This window comes from Takifugu rubripes, chromosome 7 (genome assembly GCF_901000725.2).
Source record: "Takifugu rubripes chromosome 7, fTakRub1.2, whole genome shotgun sequence".
Taxonomy (NCBI): domain Eukaryota; kingdom Metazoa; phylum Chordata; class Actinopteri; order Tetraodontiformes; family Tetraodontidae; genus Takifugu; species Takifugu rubripes.
In genome coordinates, this window is record NC_042291.1 from 14,250,921 (window position 1) to 14,270,557 (window position 19,637).

Genomic DNA, 19,637 nt, shown 5'->3' on the forward strand with positions numbered 1-19,637 from the left:
ATAAATATGCCACTACAGTGGAAAATGAGACAGTTCCTCGTTGGTCCGCTAGAGGCGCTGTGGCTCCTGTAACACGAGCATCAAAGTATCGGCGCTGTTTGTGGGATGTGAAGCCTCAAATCATAATGGCGACTGCTGGAGCAGCGGACTCCGGATCAATGACCGGTATGCGGTTGCTAATTATGCCCAACCCGTTACCTCGGGACGTGCGTACAAACAGAACCGGGAATATACATTTTTTTCCGATGTAACCAGGAGGATTCGATGACTGTGACTGAGCCCCCGGTTAGCCAGTTAGCTCGTTAGCATCAGTCTTCAACCTTACGGATTGGGCTAACCCAAGTAACGGTTCGATCTCTCTGCTGCCGGTGCCTTTAAAAGCCGTTTCGATACCTGTTTTACAACACTGAACTTTGGCAGAATAGTAATTTGGACTCACGTGTTTGTCCCATAGGGGAAAGACAAAAAAAATCCCGTTACCGCCTTGGCTGGAATGTTTTGTTATATACAGTAGCCGGTAATTTTGCTGCCTCCACTTTACACCAGAATTTTATGTTAGCAACTTAGCTGAGACCTATTGTGTCGATGTTGGATCAAACAAATGAATCGACTCTTATTTATTAACTGCATGAAATGTGCCACATGGTTTATATTTTCAACTTTCCGCGACCGTTATTCCCCCATTTACCCCCCCTTTTCGGAGGCTTCTCCACTATTATTTCCTAAATATTCCAGTTGATCTGCATGAAAAATGTTTTGCTGTCAATGTTTTTATGGTATTTAACTATTATTTCGGGCCTGGTTTGGTTAATCCACCATTTATTTACGGCAGGGTCTTTTTTCCTGCACTAATTTGGTCCCCTAGAAGCTTGTTTGGAGGCGCTGCTCCTCTTTTAGGAGCCATCAGGGCTGGATCAGGGAATAAAAATAGTGGTTGTTTTGCTGGCCTGCAGCTCCCCAGGAGCTGAGAGAGGCATATTGCATAAACACAAGGTTCAAACGGTGCCAGACACTAAAAGAGTCAGCGTTGACTGACAGTAACATAATGTGGGGTCCCTGCTACACTCATTGGATTTGGTTATCGACTGGCAAAATGTATTTTCATGCACTTTTCATGCACAGACTTGGTGTTGGGAGAGGGGTGCGTGCGTGCGAGCGTGCCCTAAATTACTATCTTGTGTAAGCTGCAGGCTATGTGTACAAGGCTGGCAGATTTGTTCAGCACTCACAAAGAACAGATGGTTTGCCTATTGTCATTAGGACAATCTTAAGTCATTGCTGGGTAATTAAAAAGGCTGGTTTGGTCATTCTATTCTGGAAATCACCAAGCGCACAGCGCCTTATTAGTCGCTTTTTAGCTGCATCATAGTAAACATCTGGGTTTACTTATTATATATTTGGTAAACCACATTTTCTTTAGATTACATTTTTATCAAAAGCTGGTCCTTGAGTATTATATTTTGTGCAGTATGGGCGTTGCATAGTTTGACTATGTCCTGCTCCACAGATATTAGGACTCGGTTCTGGAGACGAGCTTTACGGCGAGGTACTGGCATGGGTGTGCATCAGCGTGTGTTTCTTTGTGTGGTTTTAAAAATAAAACCTGCATGATGTGATGATGTAGTCTGGCCACTTTTTTACGTAATGAGATGGAGCGTAGGCGGAATGATGCTCCTCGTTTCTCACAGGATTGTCATGTGCCTCCCGGGTAACCTGGCGTTAGCGGTTCAGCCTTGTCATTAACATCCTCGCCTTTCTTCAGTTGATGTGTCCATATATTATCTGTACCTTGAACTGCTTTGGGGTTTGAAAACTATAACACATAAGAAGAAGAATTCTGCTAGCTACCCTGTGTATATGTTGACCCGTGGCACTGCGGCGTGGAAGTGAGTGTTGCCATTGGTTACAGGGTAGAAGTGCCTGCAGAGTGGGCGAGATAGTCAGTTTAAAGACTAAGTTTATGTAAGGACATCGGAAGTTCTATGGTGTATTTCTTTTGTGTACCTTTTTTTGCTTTAACGTACAATCAAGAATTGTGATTATAATGATGTATCAAGTCAAAAAACATTTGATTTTTTTCCCCCCAAATGCTAAAAATTGATAAAAGCAACGTAAAGTAGGTTGATACAATTAGAGGCGTTATTTTGCACCGGATGAATCTGGAGCAACGAGCTCAGGGGAAAAGTAGTTCCAGTTTATGTGGAGCTAGTGTATCTAAAGCAGTAGCCAGTCACAGTAGCCACATTTAGGTCTGGCACATCATTGGTCTCATCAGCCAGAGCTGGAAATAGCTCTCTTAATGAATGAGTTGATGGCTTCTCATATGGTCTAATCAAATTCATAATGTACTGGTTTAAACAACAGGGGTCCATGCGGTCTCTCTGAGATTGTGTCTTTGTCCTTTTTAGGTTTATTTGTCTAAAGTCTAAATCTAACTATTTTTTTCCCCCTTTAGGGACCAGTGGCATCCGAAGAATGGCCCCTGCAGAGGTAATTAAGTCAGATTATGTTTGTCTCCACCCTCTATTTTAATTTTAAGTAGACTTAAAAACTCCCCATTCTCCACTCAGAGTAGCATTTACATCAGAGAGAGTTTATGTTTCTTTGTCCTTCAAGCGTGCCCCTCGTGGGCAGGGCAGTCTAAACTCAAGGGAGAGGCTCGCTTTATTTGCTTTGAAACATCAGCAGCAAAGGCAAAAATGAAGAAGAGAGGAAACCAGTAAAGGAACAAATGATAAATTCCAAAGACAGCAACAAATTTCCAAAGTATTCCAGTCAGTGTTGCTCGGGGTTGCTATTATTTGTGAGAATTACGCTTGCATTGAGATTAAGTGTTACGTTCTGTCTTTTCAAACATGCAAGTGCATATATGCACAACCCACCAGAGCCCTTTTTAATGCACATTTTGTATTTTTTCCCGGGCCTTTGCTAGATGCCCGGCTCATCAGGCTTAACTCAGAGCATGAAGAAGACCATTGGACACCGGGGTGTTGAGACCACCACAGGGGAGACCACCTACAAAAAGGTTAAAATGGGGGCGGGGGTGGTCGCAACATGGCAGCAGAACTTTCGGTTTAGATTCTAAAATTAGATTTCCCTGCTGTCACGTGATGCCCCCAGGGTAGGGTGTGAAACAGTGCGCTCACCACCTTTCTCGTTTCTGGCTTGTAGACCACGTCGTCGGCTCTTAAAGGTGCCATCCAGCTGGGTATCACTCACACCGTTGGCAGCTTGAGCCAGAAGGCAGAGAGGGACGTCCTAATGCAGGATTTTGTGGTCGTGGAGAGCATCTTCTTCCCCGGGTTGGTGATGGAGTAAAGGCCACGCGGGCCTGGGAGATAGTGTCTGATATTGTTGCTTCACGGCCTCGCTGTCTTGTCATTTCCAGTGAAGGCAGTAACTTGACTCCTGCCCACCACTACAGTGACTTCCGCTTTAAGACCTACGCTCCTATCGCCTTTCGCTACTTTAGAGAACTCTTTGGCATTCGGCCCGATGACTACCTGGTTAGTACCAACACAGCTGTTGTACACTGATGTTATCTATTTAGTTGGGATGGATTAATTAGCGCCCATTATGGAGTCCTGTGCAATGATAAAAGTCCAGTGAAATGTATAAAGAAGGAATTCTTATGCCCAACTTAAACCTTATTCCATTTCTGTAAGTTTAGATAACTTGAGCTGCTCACAGAATCCAAAACATGTGCTATTTTGTGGGTGGTTAAATAACCTGTTATCTTTGTTCATAGCTACACTGATAAGGTTACTAATAGTTTGGTATTCAGCTCCATTGCTCATAAGCACCTCAGTGGAACACTCTCATTTTAAGATGTAAATGTGTGTCTTCCACATACGTCCTATATAGTGAGGACCATCTGCAAAATTATCACATTGTTTGAAAGTTAGGACATTTTGGCAGGTCCTCACAACCACCAACTGGAGGCTAGGATAGTTCATGATTTTAATGAGAGTCTCCCCAAAGATAGCAGTACAACCAAGTTCTATTAAAAGATTGTGGTTTACTTCATCGCGGTTGAGTCCGGTGGTTCCAAACATTAAATTAAGAACCACTGGTCCGACTCGTGATGCCTCAGGTGTGTAGCCAATCCAGGGTCACTCTGCTGAATGTTTGGGATTCCTCTGGCAGCGCTGTGCTGTGTTGGGAGCGTCTGCCCCACAGAAAACACACGATAAGTCTATTTTTGATGGGAGTCGAGACGGGCTGGGCTGAGCATCACACCAGTCTGGAACTGTTGCAGAAACTGTCGTGATTTGAATCAGTTTGTGGAAGGTTTTTAAAACTGCAACTGTACCAGCGCTAGAAGCTGTGTGCTTATGGAAACGAGTCACTCATTACGGAAGGAAATGTGTCAAGGAAGAGTAAAACTGGCTAATCACCAAGTCCAAGTGCTCCCTGCACGTCGCTGTCACTGAGCAGGAAGAGAAGGACTCAAATCACCTCCTCTGTTAAGTTTGGATTATCATAGTTTTTGATATGTTGCATATTTTCTCTACTGTATGAGGTCAATTTCTTCTCTCTTTGTCCTCAAGTACTCTCTGTGCAATGAGCGACTCATAGAGCTGTCCAACCCTGGAGCGAGCGGGTCCATCTTCTATGTTTCCAGTGATGATGAGTTCATCATCAAGACTGTTCAACACAAAGAGGCCGAGTTTCTTCAGAAACTTCTGCCGGGATACTTCATGGTAGGTCTGACCAATAAAAGTGGAAAGAGAAGATTCTCACTTGTCACATGTGTAAATGAAAGTCCCTCCCTTCCAGAACATAAACCAAAACAAGCGGACCCTGCTGCCCAAGTTCTACGGACTGTACTGTGTTCAAGCTGGTGGCAAGAATATCCGCATTGTAGTGATGAACAATCTTCTTCCCCGGATAATCCCCATGCATGTTAAATACGACCTGAAAGGCTCCACCTATAAGCGACGGGCTTCTCCTAAAGAGAGGGAAAAGGCGGTCCCTACGCACAAAGACCTGGACTTTATCCAGGATATGCCTGATGGCCTGTTGCTGGAACCAGACAACTACAATGCTCTGTGTAAGACTATACAGAGGGACTGCTTGGTGAGTCTCAGGGGCACTTTTCCATGTACCTTTCATTTACCGTACTTCATCAGCAGCTCTATAATGCTGAGGGAGAAGACCTGCGTTTACATAAATGAATACATGTATTATTCCATAATAACATAAAGAATCATATTCAAAAATTATGAGATGGTGATAGACAATGTTGGGAATGTAGTACTTTATTTGTTACACTATCTATTACAGTCTAATTAATCGTTGTGGTTGCTGCTGCGGTATTACGCAATCAATTCTCAAGCCCATTTAACAGTGTGTATATTATGTTCCTCATTTTTTGGCCAAAGGGACAGTTTAGTTTGAAATGTAAAGTGCACTGGAGCTCGGTCTGGGAGCGCGAGATGAAAGATCTTTAATGTTGTAATGATGCATTTATGGATTCATTGAAATAATCGTAATATTTATTGCTGTTGCGTATTTCCTGCAGCTCTTGCAGAGTTTCAAGATCATGGATTACAGCCTGTTATTGGGGATCCACAATATGGATCAGGCCTGTCGGGATCGTGGTGGGGGCACCTCGGCGGACAGCGGCGGGTCAGAAGGAGCAGTGACCCCGGATCAGCGCCGGCCGCAACCACAGAGAAGTCTGTACTGCACAGCAATGGAGTCCATTCAAGGGGAGGCTCGAGGGAAGGGTGCTTTGGATTCAGAAGACCAGTGAGTTGTGCCACTGGGATTTTTCTGCAGTTTATGACCAAGACATGAAATAAATTTGTTCTGATGTCGTTTCTGTCGCCCCGTTCTGCCAGCATGGGTGGTATTCCAGCTCGTAATCCTAAAGGAGAGCGGTTGCTACTCTACATTGGCATCATTGACATTCTCCAGTCATACAGGTAGGTGCCTGTGACTAAATATCTTTGAAAATACATGGGCCAAGATTTGCTGTAATTTATTTTCTCTCATTTTGTAGGTTTATTAAGAAATTGGAGCATTCCTGGAAGGCCTTGGTCCATGATGGGGTATGCCATTTACATGCTATAAAGCTTATTCTTTGGTTGCACGTAGACTTCAGTGTCGTGTCTCTGTTTTGAATCACTGAGGGTGTTTTGCTTTTTCAGGACACAGTCTCAGTCCACAGACCGGGGTTCTACGCGGAACGTTTCCAGCATTTCATGTGCAATACAGCATTTAAGAAAATTCCACGTGAGTATGCCGTGCTGAGGGTAAAGCCATTTTATATAAGGGTCCATGATGAACAGTCTGCATTAGCCCAACATTCATTTCTATTTTCATGTCTTCAGTAAAACCGTCACCATCAAAGAAGAGTCGTGGTGGAGGTCAGGGAGGTCTTAGGAGGGCCCCCACACTTGGAGCTTCCACCCCACTCTCACACCAAGCCGGGCAGCAGAGTATCGACTCTAGACTAGTGTACCACAGCCACTTTAAAAGCACAGACTCCGAGGCAGATTGCGGTACGTGAACCAAGTGACGCCAATATTATTGAGATCTGGAACTGCGTCATTAGTTGCTAACTGACTTGTTCTCCTCAGGCGTGCAGTCAGGCAGGCCAGATCTGGTGCCGAGGACCCCTCCTCTGGGAGATAATCCAGATGACAGTCAGGCCAACCTGTCCAGCTCGTCCTTAGGCAGCACAGGAGTCGCCTCCATTTCTCCTCCACTGAGGTAAAGCTTCGCTGCCAAAGTCAAAGATTTAATTTTCCATCTTTCTCTTGTCAAAAATTAACTTCTGACTTTTCCACAGGTCCGTAGGGGTAGAAGTGCACAAACCAGCAAGCACAGAACTTGACCAGGGTTCATCACACAGGTAGCCTTGTGAGGATTTCACAATGTGAAGTCTTTTTCTCCATGTATTTTATTTCAATTCCCTGTGATTCCCTGCAGTTTGGAAGCAGAAGGGCCTTTAGACAATTCAGCCTACTTGTCTGGAAATGAAGAAGTAGTTTCGCTCTCAGACATTGTCCCGGAGACCAACATCTGCTTTGTAAGTCTAATGACACCTTCCACAGCAGTCACTCAGTTTCCCAGCGGCACCATTTATTGTGTCCCACCCTTCGTGTTTCCTTCCACACAGTAAAACAAAACAGAAAAGTGCCAATAGGATGAAAGTTTGAGGATGAAGAGGAGGATAGTCCCCCATCCAGTTTGGACCCTGCACTTTTTCCTGTTCTTCTGATCCGGTTCGTAAAGGATTGCTGGATTCTGTACGAGATACAATGGAGGTCGTGACCAGAAATAGAACACTGTTGGAATAGTTTTGATAATCACTTGAAAAAGAAGCAGTGAATTGGCAGCTCCTCAGAAACCCCAGTAACATTACTATCACATCAAAGAAACAAAGGTTTGTCTTTTTCTTGCATCGACCGAATGAAGAGTAGCACAAGGCGAGCAGTCATATTAACCTCTCAGCTCATCTCACACATGTAGCGTAATGACTCTTTGGATTCTAACCCAAGGAGTTATTGTGCATGTGTAATCACAAATTTTTGCCTTTTTTTTTCATTTGACCGTAATCCTACTGAGGATTCAGAGCCTTTGGAATAGCTTTTAAAACAAAAAGAAAGCATGTCCTGTTTTATATTCCCATAAGAATATAAATACTCAATGTGTGGGCTTTACATGATGATGACAGCGAGATCTCTTGCGAGCGGAGCCATTGAGACATCCTTGAACCTCTGCTGATGCCACTCAGGTGGCTTAAAAGATTCTGACATGTATGATCCAAGAGCACCAAAACGCTCAGCTGGCCCCAACCATGCCTCTCCTCCCTTAAACCATTGGGATTATGGGTGGCTTTTGTGAACACATCTGACGCCGTTTGATGTGGAGAAACTCCTGGTCTTATTCTGCCAAGACCCTTTAGAGAGCATTTGTGAAAGAGGCTTAAGAGCTGCTCAGTACTGTCCAGTTTCTGCTCCCTAAAGTCACACGCTCGTGCCCCCAGGTTATTCAGAAGGAGCACACATATACATATTTATGCAGACTCTTGTGCGCGTCAGAGCGAGTATTTTCACATATGTATGCACAAAATAACACTTAAGGTTTACACATTACAGACGGAGACATTTTCCCTCAGCGAGGTGGGAATTATCAGGCGTCATTTAAAATCAACACTTGCTGCTGTTAGCTCCACTGTGTGTGTTTTAATGGTTGCACAGTTTTTGTTCAGAACTATACAAGTACTGTAAGGGTGAAGGAACTGGATAAAAGAATCTGAAGCAGTTTTGACATTTTTACTGTAATTTTGCTGGATGTCACAGTGGTGCTGCAACGACTTCCATGATGTTCATCTTGCCACTGCTGAATGTACATTACAATATTTTTCTTAACTAGAATGTGTCTTATTAACACAGTAGAGCATATTTTTAAAACCCTGCAAATCTCCCCCTCTGATGTCGGCCATATGTGAACAAACCGAGATGAATATAACAAAGAGCTAACAGAGTTCCCTGTCTGCCATCTCTGTGCCTTCACCTGTTAGTTTCTTTACTATTGTGAGATATACTGATATCTCACATACTGACAGATATACTCTCACTTCAGCAGAGGTCAGTAAACTAAAATCTTAATGTTTTACCATCCCACGTGGGACTCTTTTTCATTAGCCTTTCCAGTGTTTGACACTATGGCTCTGATTCATCATTTCTGCTGGTTACAGAAATGCTCCATTTCCACTTTGAACCAATATTACCTTTGTGCCTGTATGATATTGTTTATTCTTGCATTCTTAACAATATTTTCACTTTTATTATCATTTAAACAAAGTATAAGGTGTGTAAGGAAGACTGATACAGAAGTTTGACTCAATTCCAAGTGGCTGTAGCAAGATTTGATCCCGGATAAACGGTGACAGTTGATATATGGTGTTGGCAGCAAAGGGGGAGAACGGGGAAACTCAAGTTGTAAATATAAATGGACGGAAAACTGCTTGTGTTCTTCAGTGCACAGTAGAACGTTTGAAAGTGAGACTTTTGTATTGTGACTGAGGCAGAGAACCAAAGAGGAGAGTCGGGAAGTAGTGTACGTACTCTGGAGTGGCAACAGTTGACATGAAGAATGAAGCGAAACACTCCCAGACGTCCACGTCGACCATGGAGAGTTTGATATGGTCGCAACACTGGCTTGACCTGTGTTTTAAGGCTCTTGTTGAACTGGATTTGTTTTCTCTGTGTTTGTCTGCCAAGTTGTATCTGACCAAGTCCCTGGAAAAGATCAGAGCAACGCGCGCTCCCAGAGACATTTCAAAATTCAACTCAACATTCCTGTGAAATTCCGTTGAAAAAATTCAAAAGGGTTTCCTTTTAGAACCCAGTTTTACCACCCCTGTAGAGTTATTGATCATTTCAAACTGAACATTTGTAAAAATTGCATTTGTCGAGATGGCCACCAAAGAAATCACTCCCAAGGGCACTGAGAATATCTGCATTTTGATATTAAACACATTTTTCAAATGGCTGAAGAGCAGATATGCATTTCAGATGTGAAGACACTACATCTAAAAGAACACAATATGAACCACCTTTCAGCTCTAAGTATATTTATTTATATTGTTGCTGTGGAGCAAGATGATGAAAGATATAATAGCCTTTAGATGATTGTATGTTTACTGTAAATCTACAGATGTTTGACTCTCATTTGACAGTTTTACTCTCGTATCTCATGTTTATTGTAATATATTGAGTAGATTGTCTCATGATTATGGGTTGTTAATCTCCCAGGATCTTTTGACATGAATGTTTCACGTGGCTTGCGAGGCCGACGTTGGTGGCGGTCTAATGCTTGGATCACTCTGTTTTTCCAGAGTGGGACCGCTGTCGTCTGTATGTCGGAGTCACAGAAATGCCTTCTCATGCAACATGTGCTGCCTGTCCCTCCTGCCATGTTTCAGTTATGTGGTTGTAATTTCATGTCTTATTCTGAAGGATTAAACATATTTTTTAAATCATGGCTTTTGGTGTGTTTATTTTTAATCTACATATGACACAAATATTAAATTCTAATGCAGCAGTTGGGTGTTCATGGAGACGGGTTTAGTATCTGTACATTCATTGGCTTCATCTCCAAACACAAATCTACAGTAATTGATTAAACTCTGGTTTATCATGTCACTTTAAGGAAAATGGAGGGTTTTAGTTGATGGAGTCTGTTGAGACATTAAGCCTTTTTCCACCTCTCCAGCTTGAAAGAGTTCTTTCATTCTTGTAACTTTATTGGGAAGTTTTGCTCTTCATGTGAAGTCAATATGAAGCCAGACCATGTAGACTATATTTTATCATTGTATTAAGTAGCACAGTAAATAAATTGATTGTATTTATTGTGATACCTAACACTACAGCATGCAATAAGTTTCCATTGCTATGCTTATAACATCCAGCTGTACTTCAGTGGATACATATTTGCATTGTGTCCTCTGAAAGGAGCTGAAAGGAACATTTCTCATGTGATGTCAGTCTCATGTCTGGTTCTAGAAGATCAATAACACTTTGGTTGTTACTGATTCAGTCACAGTTTTACAGACAGTTACACAACATCAGAGGCCTTTGCAAGGATCACTTCCCCAGCCAGCTCATGTTGGATGTTTCTCCAGTCGAACACGTTACCCGGGGTGAAGCACGGGCCATCCATGTTCAGCCTGATCTCGGCGGCAGGAAGGACATAGTCCCACATGTGGAAATCACTCAGCATGGCTACGAGGCTTTGTTTTGCATCAAAACCTCCTCCGTAGGTATCCTGGTCCTGGCCCAGGACGATTGATAGTGCCCCTGTGATCGGCCCGTTCTTGACGTATCTCTTGATGGTCGAATTGCCGTTCAGCCACAGCTGAGCCAGCCCAGTGGCAGAGTCCCAGGTTGTGCACATAGAGTGCCAGGTGTTTGGAGCTATCGGCACTGACCGGAAGTCTGCCCCACCATCAAGCACGTGCACCCTAAAGACATTCTCTTCATCTGTCTTGTAAAGCACAAAGGCATTTGTGTGCGCTGCAGTGGCCACAGACAAAATAGAGTAGCTCTTGCTCATGTCTGTCATGAATCTGAAATGATAAGAAAGCTGTGAGCAACAGGGTTAAACAAAGGCTCCTCTACTCCAAAACCACTTTCTAAACGAAAGCTTTAATTACCTGAAACAGGTGGTCACAGAATTGAGTACAGTTTTTGATGTCTTGAGTTTCACATGATCAATGTTGCTCTCTCTGGGAAAGATGAGCAATTTACCTGATAGATCTAAAAGAAGAAGCAATGAGACCAAGGGGAGAAGAAACAGACAGTTTAAAATATTGTCTTTTATAACAAAACAACAAGAATAATGTTACAAAGCTTCCGTACCTGCAGCCCAGCAAGGGGCAAGTGCCACCAGAATGAGCAAGAGTTTCTCCATCTGTAAATTCAACATCACAACATTATTTTAGCATTTGATTTCTTACAAAAACAATGACTTTATCCAAGCTATTCTTCTATAATTAACCATAATCTACACAGGTGATATACAAGACAAAATGCAAATATAGAAGAATTCATTGGTTATAAAAGAATTAAATTCATATATAGCTGTCTAACCATGTGGTCAGGCCGTGTCGATCTGATGTCCCACATTCAAGGCTCTCTGGATTTTATTCTGCTCGGTGATGTTAACCTTTAAACTTTGATGGAGTGTGTGTGCGGGACAGAGTGAAGAAATTCATCAAAGAACACAGATCAATAATGACCTGATTTGGCCTTGAGATCGAGGCACTTGTGCCATTTTATAAGAGGAAAAAGAATAATGAGAATAAAACAAAACACCATTTTATGAATATCATTCTTGTAACAATTATTGTTTTTATTTGCAGTAGTAATATCATCACGGTAATGTAGGAAACAGTTGTTATCGGATAACGACTGTTTCATGTAACTTGCAAAGCCGACAATGCTGACAGTCTAATTCTTTGATCACTCCGATACCTGGGTCACTCTGATATCTGGGTCACTCTGTTTTTACAGTGTTCAAACCTTGTTGTTTGTACATTGGAGTTACAGAAATGCCTTCTCATTCGTTATGTAGTTGTGATTTCATGTCTCATTCTGTAGGAATAAATATACTTTGTAAATCATGACTTTTGGTGTGTTTATTTTTAATCTACATATGACACCAATATTAAATTCTAATGCAGCAGTTGGGTGTTCATGGAGACGGGTTTAGTATCTGTACATTGAATGCTCATTCATTGGCTTCAGCTTGTGCTTTTTCATCTCCAAACACAAATCTACACTAATTGATTAATCTCTGGTTTAATCAGAGGAAAATGGAGGGTTTTAGTTGATGCAGTGTGTTGAGACATTAAGCTTTTTGCCACCTCTCCAGCTTTAATTAAAGAGTTCTTTCATTCTTGTAACTTTATTGGGAAGTTCTAGGTAAAACCTGCTGAGTGATGTCTTTGGCTGTGCTGTGTGTATGGATTTTGCTCTTCATGTGAAGTCAATATGAAGCCAGACCATGTAGACTATATTTTATCAATTTATTAAGTAGCAAAGTAAATACATTGATTGTATTTATTATGATACCTAACACTACAGCATGCAATAAGTTTCCATTGCTATGCGTATAACATCCAGCTGTACTTCAGTGGATACATAGTTGCATTGTGTCCTCTGAAAGGAGCTGAAAGGAACATTTCTCATGTGATGTCAGTCTCATGTCTGGTTCTAGAAGATCAATAACACTTTGGTTGTTACTGATTCAGTCACAGTTTTACAGACAGTTACACAACATCAGAGGCCTTTTCAAGGATCACTTTCCCAGCCAGCTCATGTTGGATGTTTCTCCAGTCGAACACGTTACCCGGGGTGACGTATAGGCCCTTCATGTACAGCCTGATCTCGGCGGCAGGAAGGACACAGTCCCACATGTGGAAATCACTCAGCATGGCTACAAGGCTTTGTTTTGCATCAAAACCTCCTCCGTAGGTATCCTGGTCCTGGCCCAGGACGATTGATAGTGGCCCTGTGATCGGCCCGTTCTTGACAAATCTCTTGACGGTCGAATCGCCGTTCAGCCACAGCTGAGCCAGCCCAGTGGCAGAGTCCCAGGTTGTGCACATAGAGTGCCAGGTGTTTGGAGCTATCGGCACTGACCGGAAGTCTGCCGCACCATTAAGCACGTGCACCCTAAAGACATTCTCTTCATCTGGCTTGTAAAGCAGAAAGGCATTTGTGTGCGCTGCAGTGGCCACAGACAAAATGGAGTAGCTCTTGGTCATGTCTGTCATGAATCTGAAATGATAAGAAAGCTGTGAGCAACGGGGTTAAACAAAGGCTCCTCTACTCCAAAACCACTTTCTAAATGAAAGCTTTAATTACCTGAAACAGGTGGTCACAGAATTGAGTACAGTTTTTGATGTCTTGAGTTTCACATGATCAATGTTGCTCTCTCTGGGAAAGATGAGCAATTTACCTGATAGATCTAAAAGAAGAAGCAATGAGACCAAGGGGAGAAGAAACAGACAGTTTAAAATATTGTCTTTTATAACAAAACAACAAGAATAATGTTACAAAGCTTCCGTACCTGCAGCCCAGCAAGGGGCAAGTGCCACCAGAATGAGCAAGAGTTTCTCCATCTGTAAATTCAACATCACAACATTATTTTAGCATTTGATTTCTTACAAAAACAATGACTTTATCTAAGCAATTCTTCTATAATTAACCATCTGTTAAAAGTAGTTAGCATGCGCTCGTACAGTCTGTCAAGTCTGTCATTTAGTTCTTGGCTGCCAGGCTGCCATGGTTGTTGAGTGGCTGGATCCACTGGGACCCAATCTCCTCTAACAGTGCCCCATTTCTTGCCATTAACGCACATGAGGACTTGCTGGGTTTCAGTACCGTTAGTATGGTAACTTCCTAGTAACTGTCTTATGTCTTGGATGCACGACTCTACGTCCATTTGGGGCGAGGTTATGCCATCACAAGCTTTTTTACAGTCTTCTGGAGTCCAGGTTCTATACACCAAGATAGTAGGTTCTTGACCCTGCACACCAGCTTGTGGGTTTGCAACCTGGATCAGTGGGTGCATCTGCACAGTGTTGTCCTGCATATGGTAATTTCTGCACTGGGCTCCCGATGGAGAGGGGCCCAAAAAGGGATTAGTGTTCGGAGCCAGGGGATCTAAGGCTCCGGGCGGGTCCAATGGGACCGCCTGAGGGGGAGCTGGTGGAGCAAGAGGTGGAGGAACATACGGAGGAGGCATGTTCATCAGTCGACTTCTGCATCCTGTTTCGTTGTCCTCCTCTCTCACGTACGCACTCAGTGATGGGTAAAAGGGTTTTTTATTTTTCTCTTCTTTTTCTCTTTTTCGTTTCTCCTTTTCTTGATTTTGTTTTTCTCTTCTATATTTTGATTCAGTGAGCCAGAGGTGACATTGTGTCAACCCCACATTTACTTTTGGATGTTTCTTTCCATATTCTATTAAATCTTCTTTTAATTTTGTAATATTGCTTGGCCTGTCTAAGTTACCATCCCAATTAAACTTAGTCACCCACAATTGAACATGTGAACATGAACCTGGATTTCGAATTCAGCACCTTTTGTGGAATGTTGGTTGCCCATGTGTGCACTTTATTTTATCAGTTTTTATGTATTTGGGTGGAGATTTCTGGTCTCCGACTGAACAGCCCTCAATCCCTACTGGATATCTAGTTGAGTCCTTCTGCCGTGGCCTTATAACCCCTCTTTTTTAATCAGGAGAGTATACACCAAGCTTCTACCTCCGAAGAGGCGGGTGTATCTTCCCTCTGCTTCTCTCCTGATGACCAGGCAGGATAACCTCTGCAGTATTTCAGTGTAGCGCTTTTCGTGTCTTATACTCACTCCGTTGCTTCTATGGTTTCTCTCTGAGTTGTTTTGGTGCCTTCTTCCCGTCACTGGAGATGGTCGCCCTGGGAGGATGAAGACCGGCCTTCCGTCAACTCGTGATGAAAGGTCTTTCACTTCAGACGTCTTTTTGACTCCGGCTGCGCGCTGTTCTTTACTCTTATGTTAAGACTCAGACAAACCACGCAAACAACTGGAGTCCTTGCAAGGGAGAGCTGAGCAGCAGTTCAAGCTTCCTCTGTCAACTCTGCTCGTCTGCTGCTCGCTCGCCTCTTTTATTTGGTGCACACAAGATTGCTGTCAATCAGGACCTCACGATTCTTTGTCTTCTATCTACTTTTTCCATCTTTACAAATTCCTTTATCCTTACAACTCCTCTTATCTTTAAGGAACAGGTTACACCTGAGTGCTGGTTTTGGTTGTAAGCAACACTTTTGTAAAACATTTGCATGTTCCTCTTTCTTAACAACATTCCTTAAACACTCTAAATCTACTCATCATAGCATTTAAACGATAATAGTAACAATAACAATAACGACAACAATAATTCTTCTCACATTTCCCTCCTGTTTATCGTTAAATGCGTCTAGATTCTCATCATCAGTATTACATCTCCCCTCCCTGGGCTGCCACCTTATCGTGGTGGAGGGGTTTGCGTGTCCCAATGATCCCAGGAGCTCCGTTGTCTGGGGCTATATGCCCCTGGTAGGGCCACCCATGGCAAACAGGTCCTAGGTGAGGGATCAGACGAAGCGTAGCCCAGACCCCCTGATGATGAATAACAACATTGGTACCAAGTTTCCCTTGCCCGGATGCGGGTCACCGGGGCCCCCTCCTGGAGCCAGGCCTGGGGGTGGGGCACGTTGGCGAGCGCCTGGTGGCCGTACCTCTGCCCATGGAGTCCGGCCGGGCGCAGCCCGAAGAGGCAACATGGGACCCCCTTCCCGTGGGCTCACCACCTGCAGGAGGGGCCAAGGGGGTCGGGTGCATTGTGTTTTGGGTAGCAGCCGGAGGCAGGGACCTTGGCGGTCTGATTCCCGGCTGCACAAACTGGCTCTAGGGACATGGAATGTCACCTCTCTGGTGGGAAAGGAGCCTGAGTTGGTGCGCGAGGTTGAGAAGTTCCGACTAGATATAGTTGGCCTCACCTCGACGCACGGCAAGGGCTCTGGAACCAGTCTTCTTGAGAGGGGTTGGACTCTCTACCACTCTGGAGTTGCCGATGGTGAGAGGCGACGAGCAGGGGTGGCAATTCTGGTTGCTCCCCAGCTCAGTGCCTGTGTATTGGAGTTCACCCCGGTGGATGAGAGGGTAGCCTCCCTTCGCCTTTGGGTGGGGGGACGGATCCTGACTGTTGTTTGTGCCTATGGTCCAAACAGCAGTTCAGCGTATCCACCCTTTTTGGAGTCCTTAGAGGGAGTGCTGGAGAGTGCCCCTTCTGGGGGCTCCCTCGTCCTCCTGGGTGACTTCAATGCTCACGTTGGCAATGACAGTGTGACCTGGAGAGGTGTGATTGGGAAGAACGGCCCCCCTGATCTGAACCCGAGTGGTGTTTTGTTATTGGACTTCTGTGCTCGTCTCAGATTGTCCATAACGAACACCTTGTTCAGACATAAAGGCGTCCACATGTGCACTTGGCACCAGGACGCCTTAGGCCGCAGATCGATGATCGACTTTGTGGTTGTGTCATCGGATTTGCGGCCGCATGTTCTGGACACTCGGGTGAAGAGAGGGGCGGAGCTGTCAACTGATCACCACCTGGTGGTGAGTTGGCTCCGATGGTGGGGAAGGATGCCGGACAGACCTGGCAGGCCCAAACGTGTTGTGAGGGTCTGCTGGGAACGCCTGGCAGAGTCCCCTGTCAGAAGGAGCTTCAACTCACGCCTCCGGGAGAGCTTTGACCATGTCCCGGGGGAGGCGGGGGACATTGAGTCCGAGTGGACCGTGTTCCGTGCCTCCATTGTTGAGGCAGCTGACCGGTGCTGTGGCCGCAAGGTGGTTGGTGCCTGTCGTGGCGGCAATGCCCAAACCCGCTGGTGGACACCAGCGGTGAGGGATGCCGTCAAGCTGAAGAAGGAGTCGTATCGGGCCTTACTGGCCTGTGGGACTCCTGAGGCAGCAGATAGGTACCGGCGTGCCAAGCGGAGTGCAGCTACGGCGGTTGCCGAGGCAAAGACTCGGGCATGGGAAGAGTTCGGTGAGGCCATGGAGAACGACTTTCGGACGGCCTCGAAAAGGTTCTGGACCACCATCCGGTGTCTGAGGGGGGGGAAGCAGTGCACTGTCAACACTGTGTATAGTGGTGATGGTGTGCTGCTGACCTCAACTCGGGATGTTGTGGATCGGTGGAAGGAATACTTTGAGGACCTCCTCAATCCCACCAACACGCCTTCCAGTGAGGAAGTAGGGCCTGGGGACCTGGAGATGGGCTCTCGTATCTCCGGGGCTGAAGTTGCCGAGGTAGTCAAAAAACTCCTCGGTGGCAAGGCCCCGGGGGTGGATGAGATCCGCCCAGAGTCCCTTAAGGCTCTGGATGTTGTAGGGCTGTCGTGGTTGACTCGACTCTCCAACATCGCGTGGACATCGGGGGCAGTGCCGCTGGATTGGCAGACCGGGGTGGTAGGAGGGTGTGTTCCAACTATAGGGGGATCACACTCCTCAGCCTCCCTGGTAAGGTCTATTCAGGGGTACTGGAGAGGAGGGTCCGCCGGATAGTCGAACTTCGGATTCAGGAGGAGCAATGTGGTTTTCGTCCTGGGCGTGGAACAGTGGACCAGCTCTACACCCTCAGCAGGGTCTTCGAGGGTGCATGGGAGTTTGCCCAACCAGTCCACATGTGTTTTGTGGACTTGGAGAAGGCATTCGACCGTGTCCCTCGGGGGGTCCTGTGGGGGGTCCTCCGAGAGTATGGGGTGTCGGGCCCCCTGATATGGGCCGTCCGCTCCCTGTACGATCGGTGCCAGGGTTTGGTCTGAATTGCTGGCAGTAAGTCGAACTCGTTTCCGGTGAGGGTTGGCCTCCGCCAGGGCTGCCCTTTGTCACCGATTCTGTTCATAATTTTTATGGACAGAATTTCTAGGTGCAGTCATGGTGTTGAGGGGATCCGGTTTGGTGACCTCAGGATCGGGTCTCTGCTTTTTGCGGATGATGTGGTCCTGTTGGCGTCATCGGCCCGTGACCTCCAACTATCACTGGATCGGTTCGCCGCCACATGTGAAGCGGCTGGGATGAGAATCAGCACCTCCAAATCCGAGGCCATGGTTCTCGACCGGAAAAAGGTGGAGTGCCTTCTCCGGGTAAAGGAGGAGATCCTGCCCCAAGTGGAGGAGTTTAAGTACCTCGGGGTCGACAGGCGGATCGGTGCGGAGTAATGCAGTAATGCGGGCTCTGCACCGGTCCGTTGATTTACCGGTCGATCTTCGTTCCTACCCTCACCTATGGTCATGAGCTTTGGGTAATGACCGAAAGAACAAGATCACGGGTACAAGCGGCTGAAATGAGCTTCCTCCGTAGGGTGGCTGGGCTCTCCCTTAGAGATAGGGTGAGAAGCTCTGCCATCCGGGAGGAGCTCGGAGTAGAGTCGCTGCTCCTCCGCGTTGAGAGGAGCCAGATGGGGTGGCTTGGGCATCTAGTCAGGATGCCCCCTGGACGCCTCCCTGGTGAGGTGTTCAGGGCATGTCCCTCCGGTAGGAGACCCCCGGGGAGACCCAGGACACGTTGGAGAGACTATGTCTCTCGACTGGCCTGGGAACGCCTGGGGATCCCTCCGGATGAGCTGGAGGAGGTAGCTGGGGAGAGGGAAGTCTGGGCTTCTCTCCTTGGGCTGCTGCCCCCGCGACCCGACCCCGGATAAGCGGTAGAGAATGGATGGATGGATGGAGTATTACATCTTTACATTTTCATGAAATTTCATTGCATTACTGTACGTCATTTTCCTAGAAACACATTTCTTACACTCAGAGTTCAACATGGGTACAGCTTAAGGCATCTTAAACAGTTCATTTACAACTTGTATTACATTTGTCCATTCTTCTTCTGATTCCTCTTCATTATCAAGAAGTGTGTTGTTATTTGCTGCAGCCTTTGCGGCTCTGTCAGCAAAGGCATTGCCTTGTGAGACTGCGTCTGTGTTGCTAGTATGTGCAGTGCATTTACATACAGCTATTTTGCATCACATCTCAGGTCTTGCCATCTTTTCTTAAGCGGTTTAGCAATAGAAACATGTGGTACAGAACCTGACACTTTGAATAGCGCCGCTGCTTCGGTGGAAAGGCTTCCTGCCGTGCAGACAGCCGTATGACCACACACATATATCATTTGTGGATCTTTAAGTTTAGCAAACTGCTCTGCATAGCTTAGTGTGCCTTGTGAGTCTGATTTACAGATTTCACCTATGCGCTCCACGTGCATGGTTACATGCAGGACAGCTTGATTGTGGAGCTGGGCTTCAGGCTGTAAGTATGACAGAGCTTTACCATATATCATAGTGATTGGGTCAGAGAATGGAGGGGGCTGCTTTTCGGGAATGTCGAGTGACCAGAATTTACTGCACTTCTCTCCTTCTCTTACCCACAGATTAACCATTCTATCTACAGACCACATCCCTTTGGTTGTGGTGCGAATCATTAATTGGAGCCGAGAGATAAGATCTCTTCCTAATAGGTTTACGGGACATGTGGTGGAGATCACAAAAGGGACTTTAGGTGTGATTCCACTTACAGGGTCACAGACGTCTACAGGGAC

At 45.5% G+C, this 19,637-nt stretch overlaps 3 protein-coding genes across 4 annotated transcripts; 1 reads left to right on the forward strand and 2 right to left on the reverse strand.

The window, feature by feature from the left end:
* Window positions 1-27: 27 nt before the first annotated feature.
* Window positions 28-9,997, forward strand: pip5k1ab (phosphatidylinositol-4-phosphate 5-kinase, type I, alpha, b). Of its 2 annotated transcripts, none has more exons than XM_011605624.2 (16): window positions 28-165; window positions 2,456-2,490; window positions 2,933-3,025; window positions 3,172-3,302; window positions 3,389-3,506; window positions 4,551-4,703; window positions 4,780-5,079; window positions 5,525-5,754; window positions 5,847-5,930; window positions 6,008-6,056; window positions 6,156-6,240; window positions 6,339-6,509; window positions 6,588-6,720; window positions 6,800-6,862; window positions 6,940-7,039; window positions 7,130-9,997. In XM_011605624.2, the coding sequence occupies exons 1-16, from the start codon at window positions 126-128 to the stop codon at window positions 7,130-7,132; spliced, it is 1,788 nt and encodes a 595-aa protein (XP_011603926.2). In that variant the 5' UTR covers window positions 28-125; the 3' UTR covers window positions 7,133-9,997. The 2 variants fall into 2 exon arrangements, with proteins under 2 accessions (XP_011603926.2, XP_029694687.1); XM_029838827.1 differs by lacking the exon at window positions 28-165 and adding an exon at window positions 1,477-1,546.
* Window positions 9,989-11,720, reverse strand: LOC101063869 (serum amyloid P-component-like). The gene is made up of 4 exons (XM_011605625.2): window positions 11,610-11,720; window positions 11,379-11,430; window positions 11,174-11,276; window positions 9,989-11,086 (listed from the first exon to the last, which is right to left on the reverse strand). Exons 1-4 carry the CDS (start codon window positions 11,643-11,645, stop codon window positions 10,576-10,578), a joined length of 702 nt encoding a protein of 233 aa, XP_011603927.2. The 5' UTR covers window positions 11,646-11,720; the 3' UTR covers window positions 9,989-10,575.
* Window positions 11,721-12,571: 851 nt separating this feature from the next.
* Window positions 12,572-13,708, reverse strand: LOC101061390 (serum amyloid P-component-like). Its single transcript, XM_011620593.2, has 3 exons — window positions 13,594-13,708; window positions 13,389-13,491; window positions 12,572-13,301 (listed from the first exon to the last, which is right to left on the reverse strand). The coding sequence occupies exons 1-3, from the start codon at window positions 13,658-13,660 to the stop codon at window positions 12,791-12,793; spliced, it is 681 nt and encodes a 226-aa protein (XP_011618895.2). The 5' UTR covers window positions 13,661-13,708; the 3' UTR covers window positions 12,572-12,790.
* Between the last annotated feature and the right edge of the window lie 5,929 nt (window positions 13,709-19,637).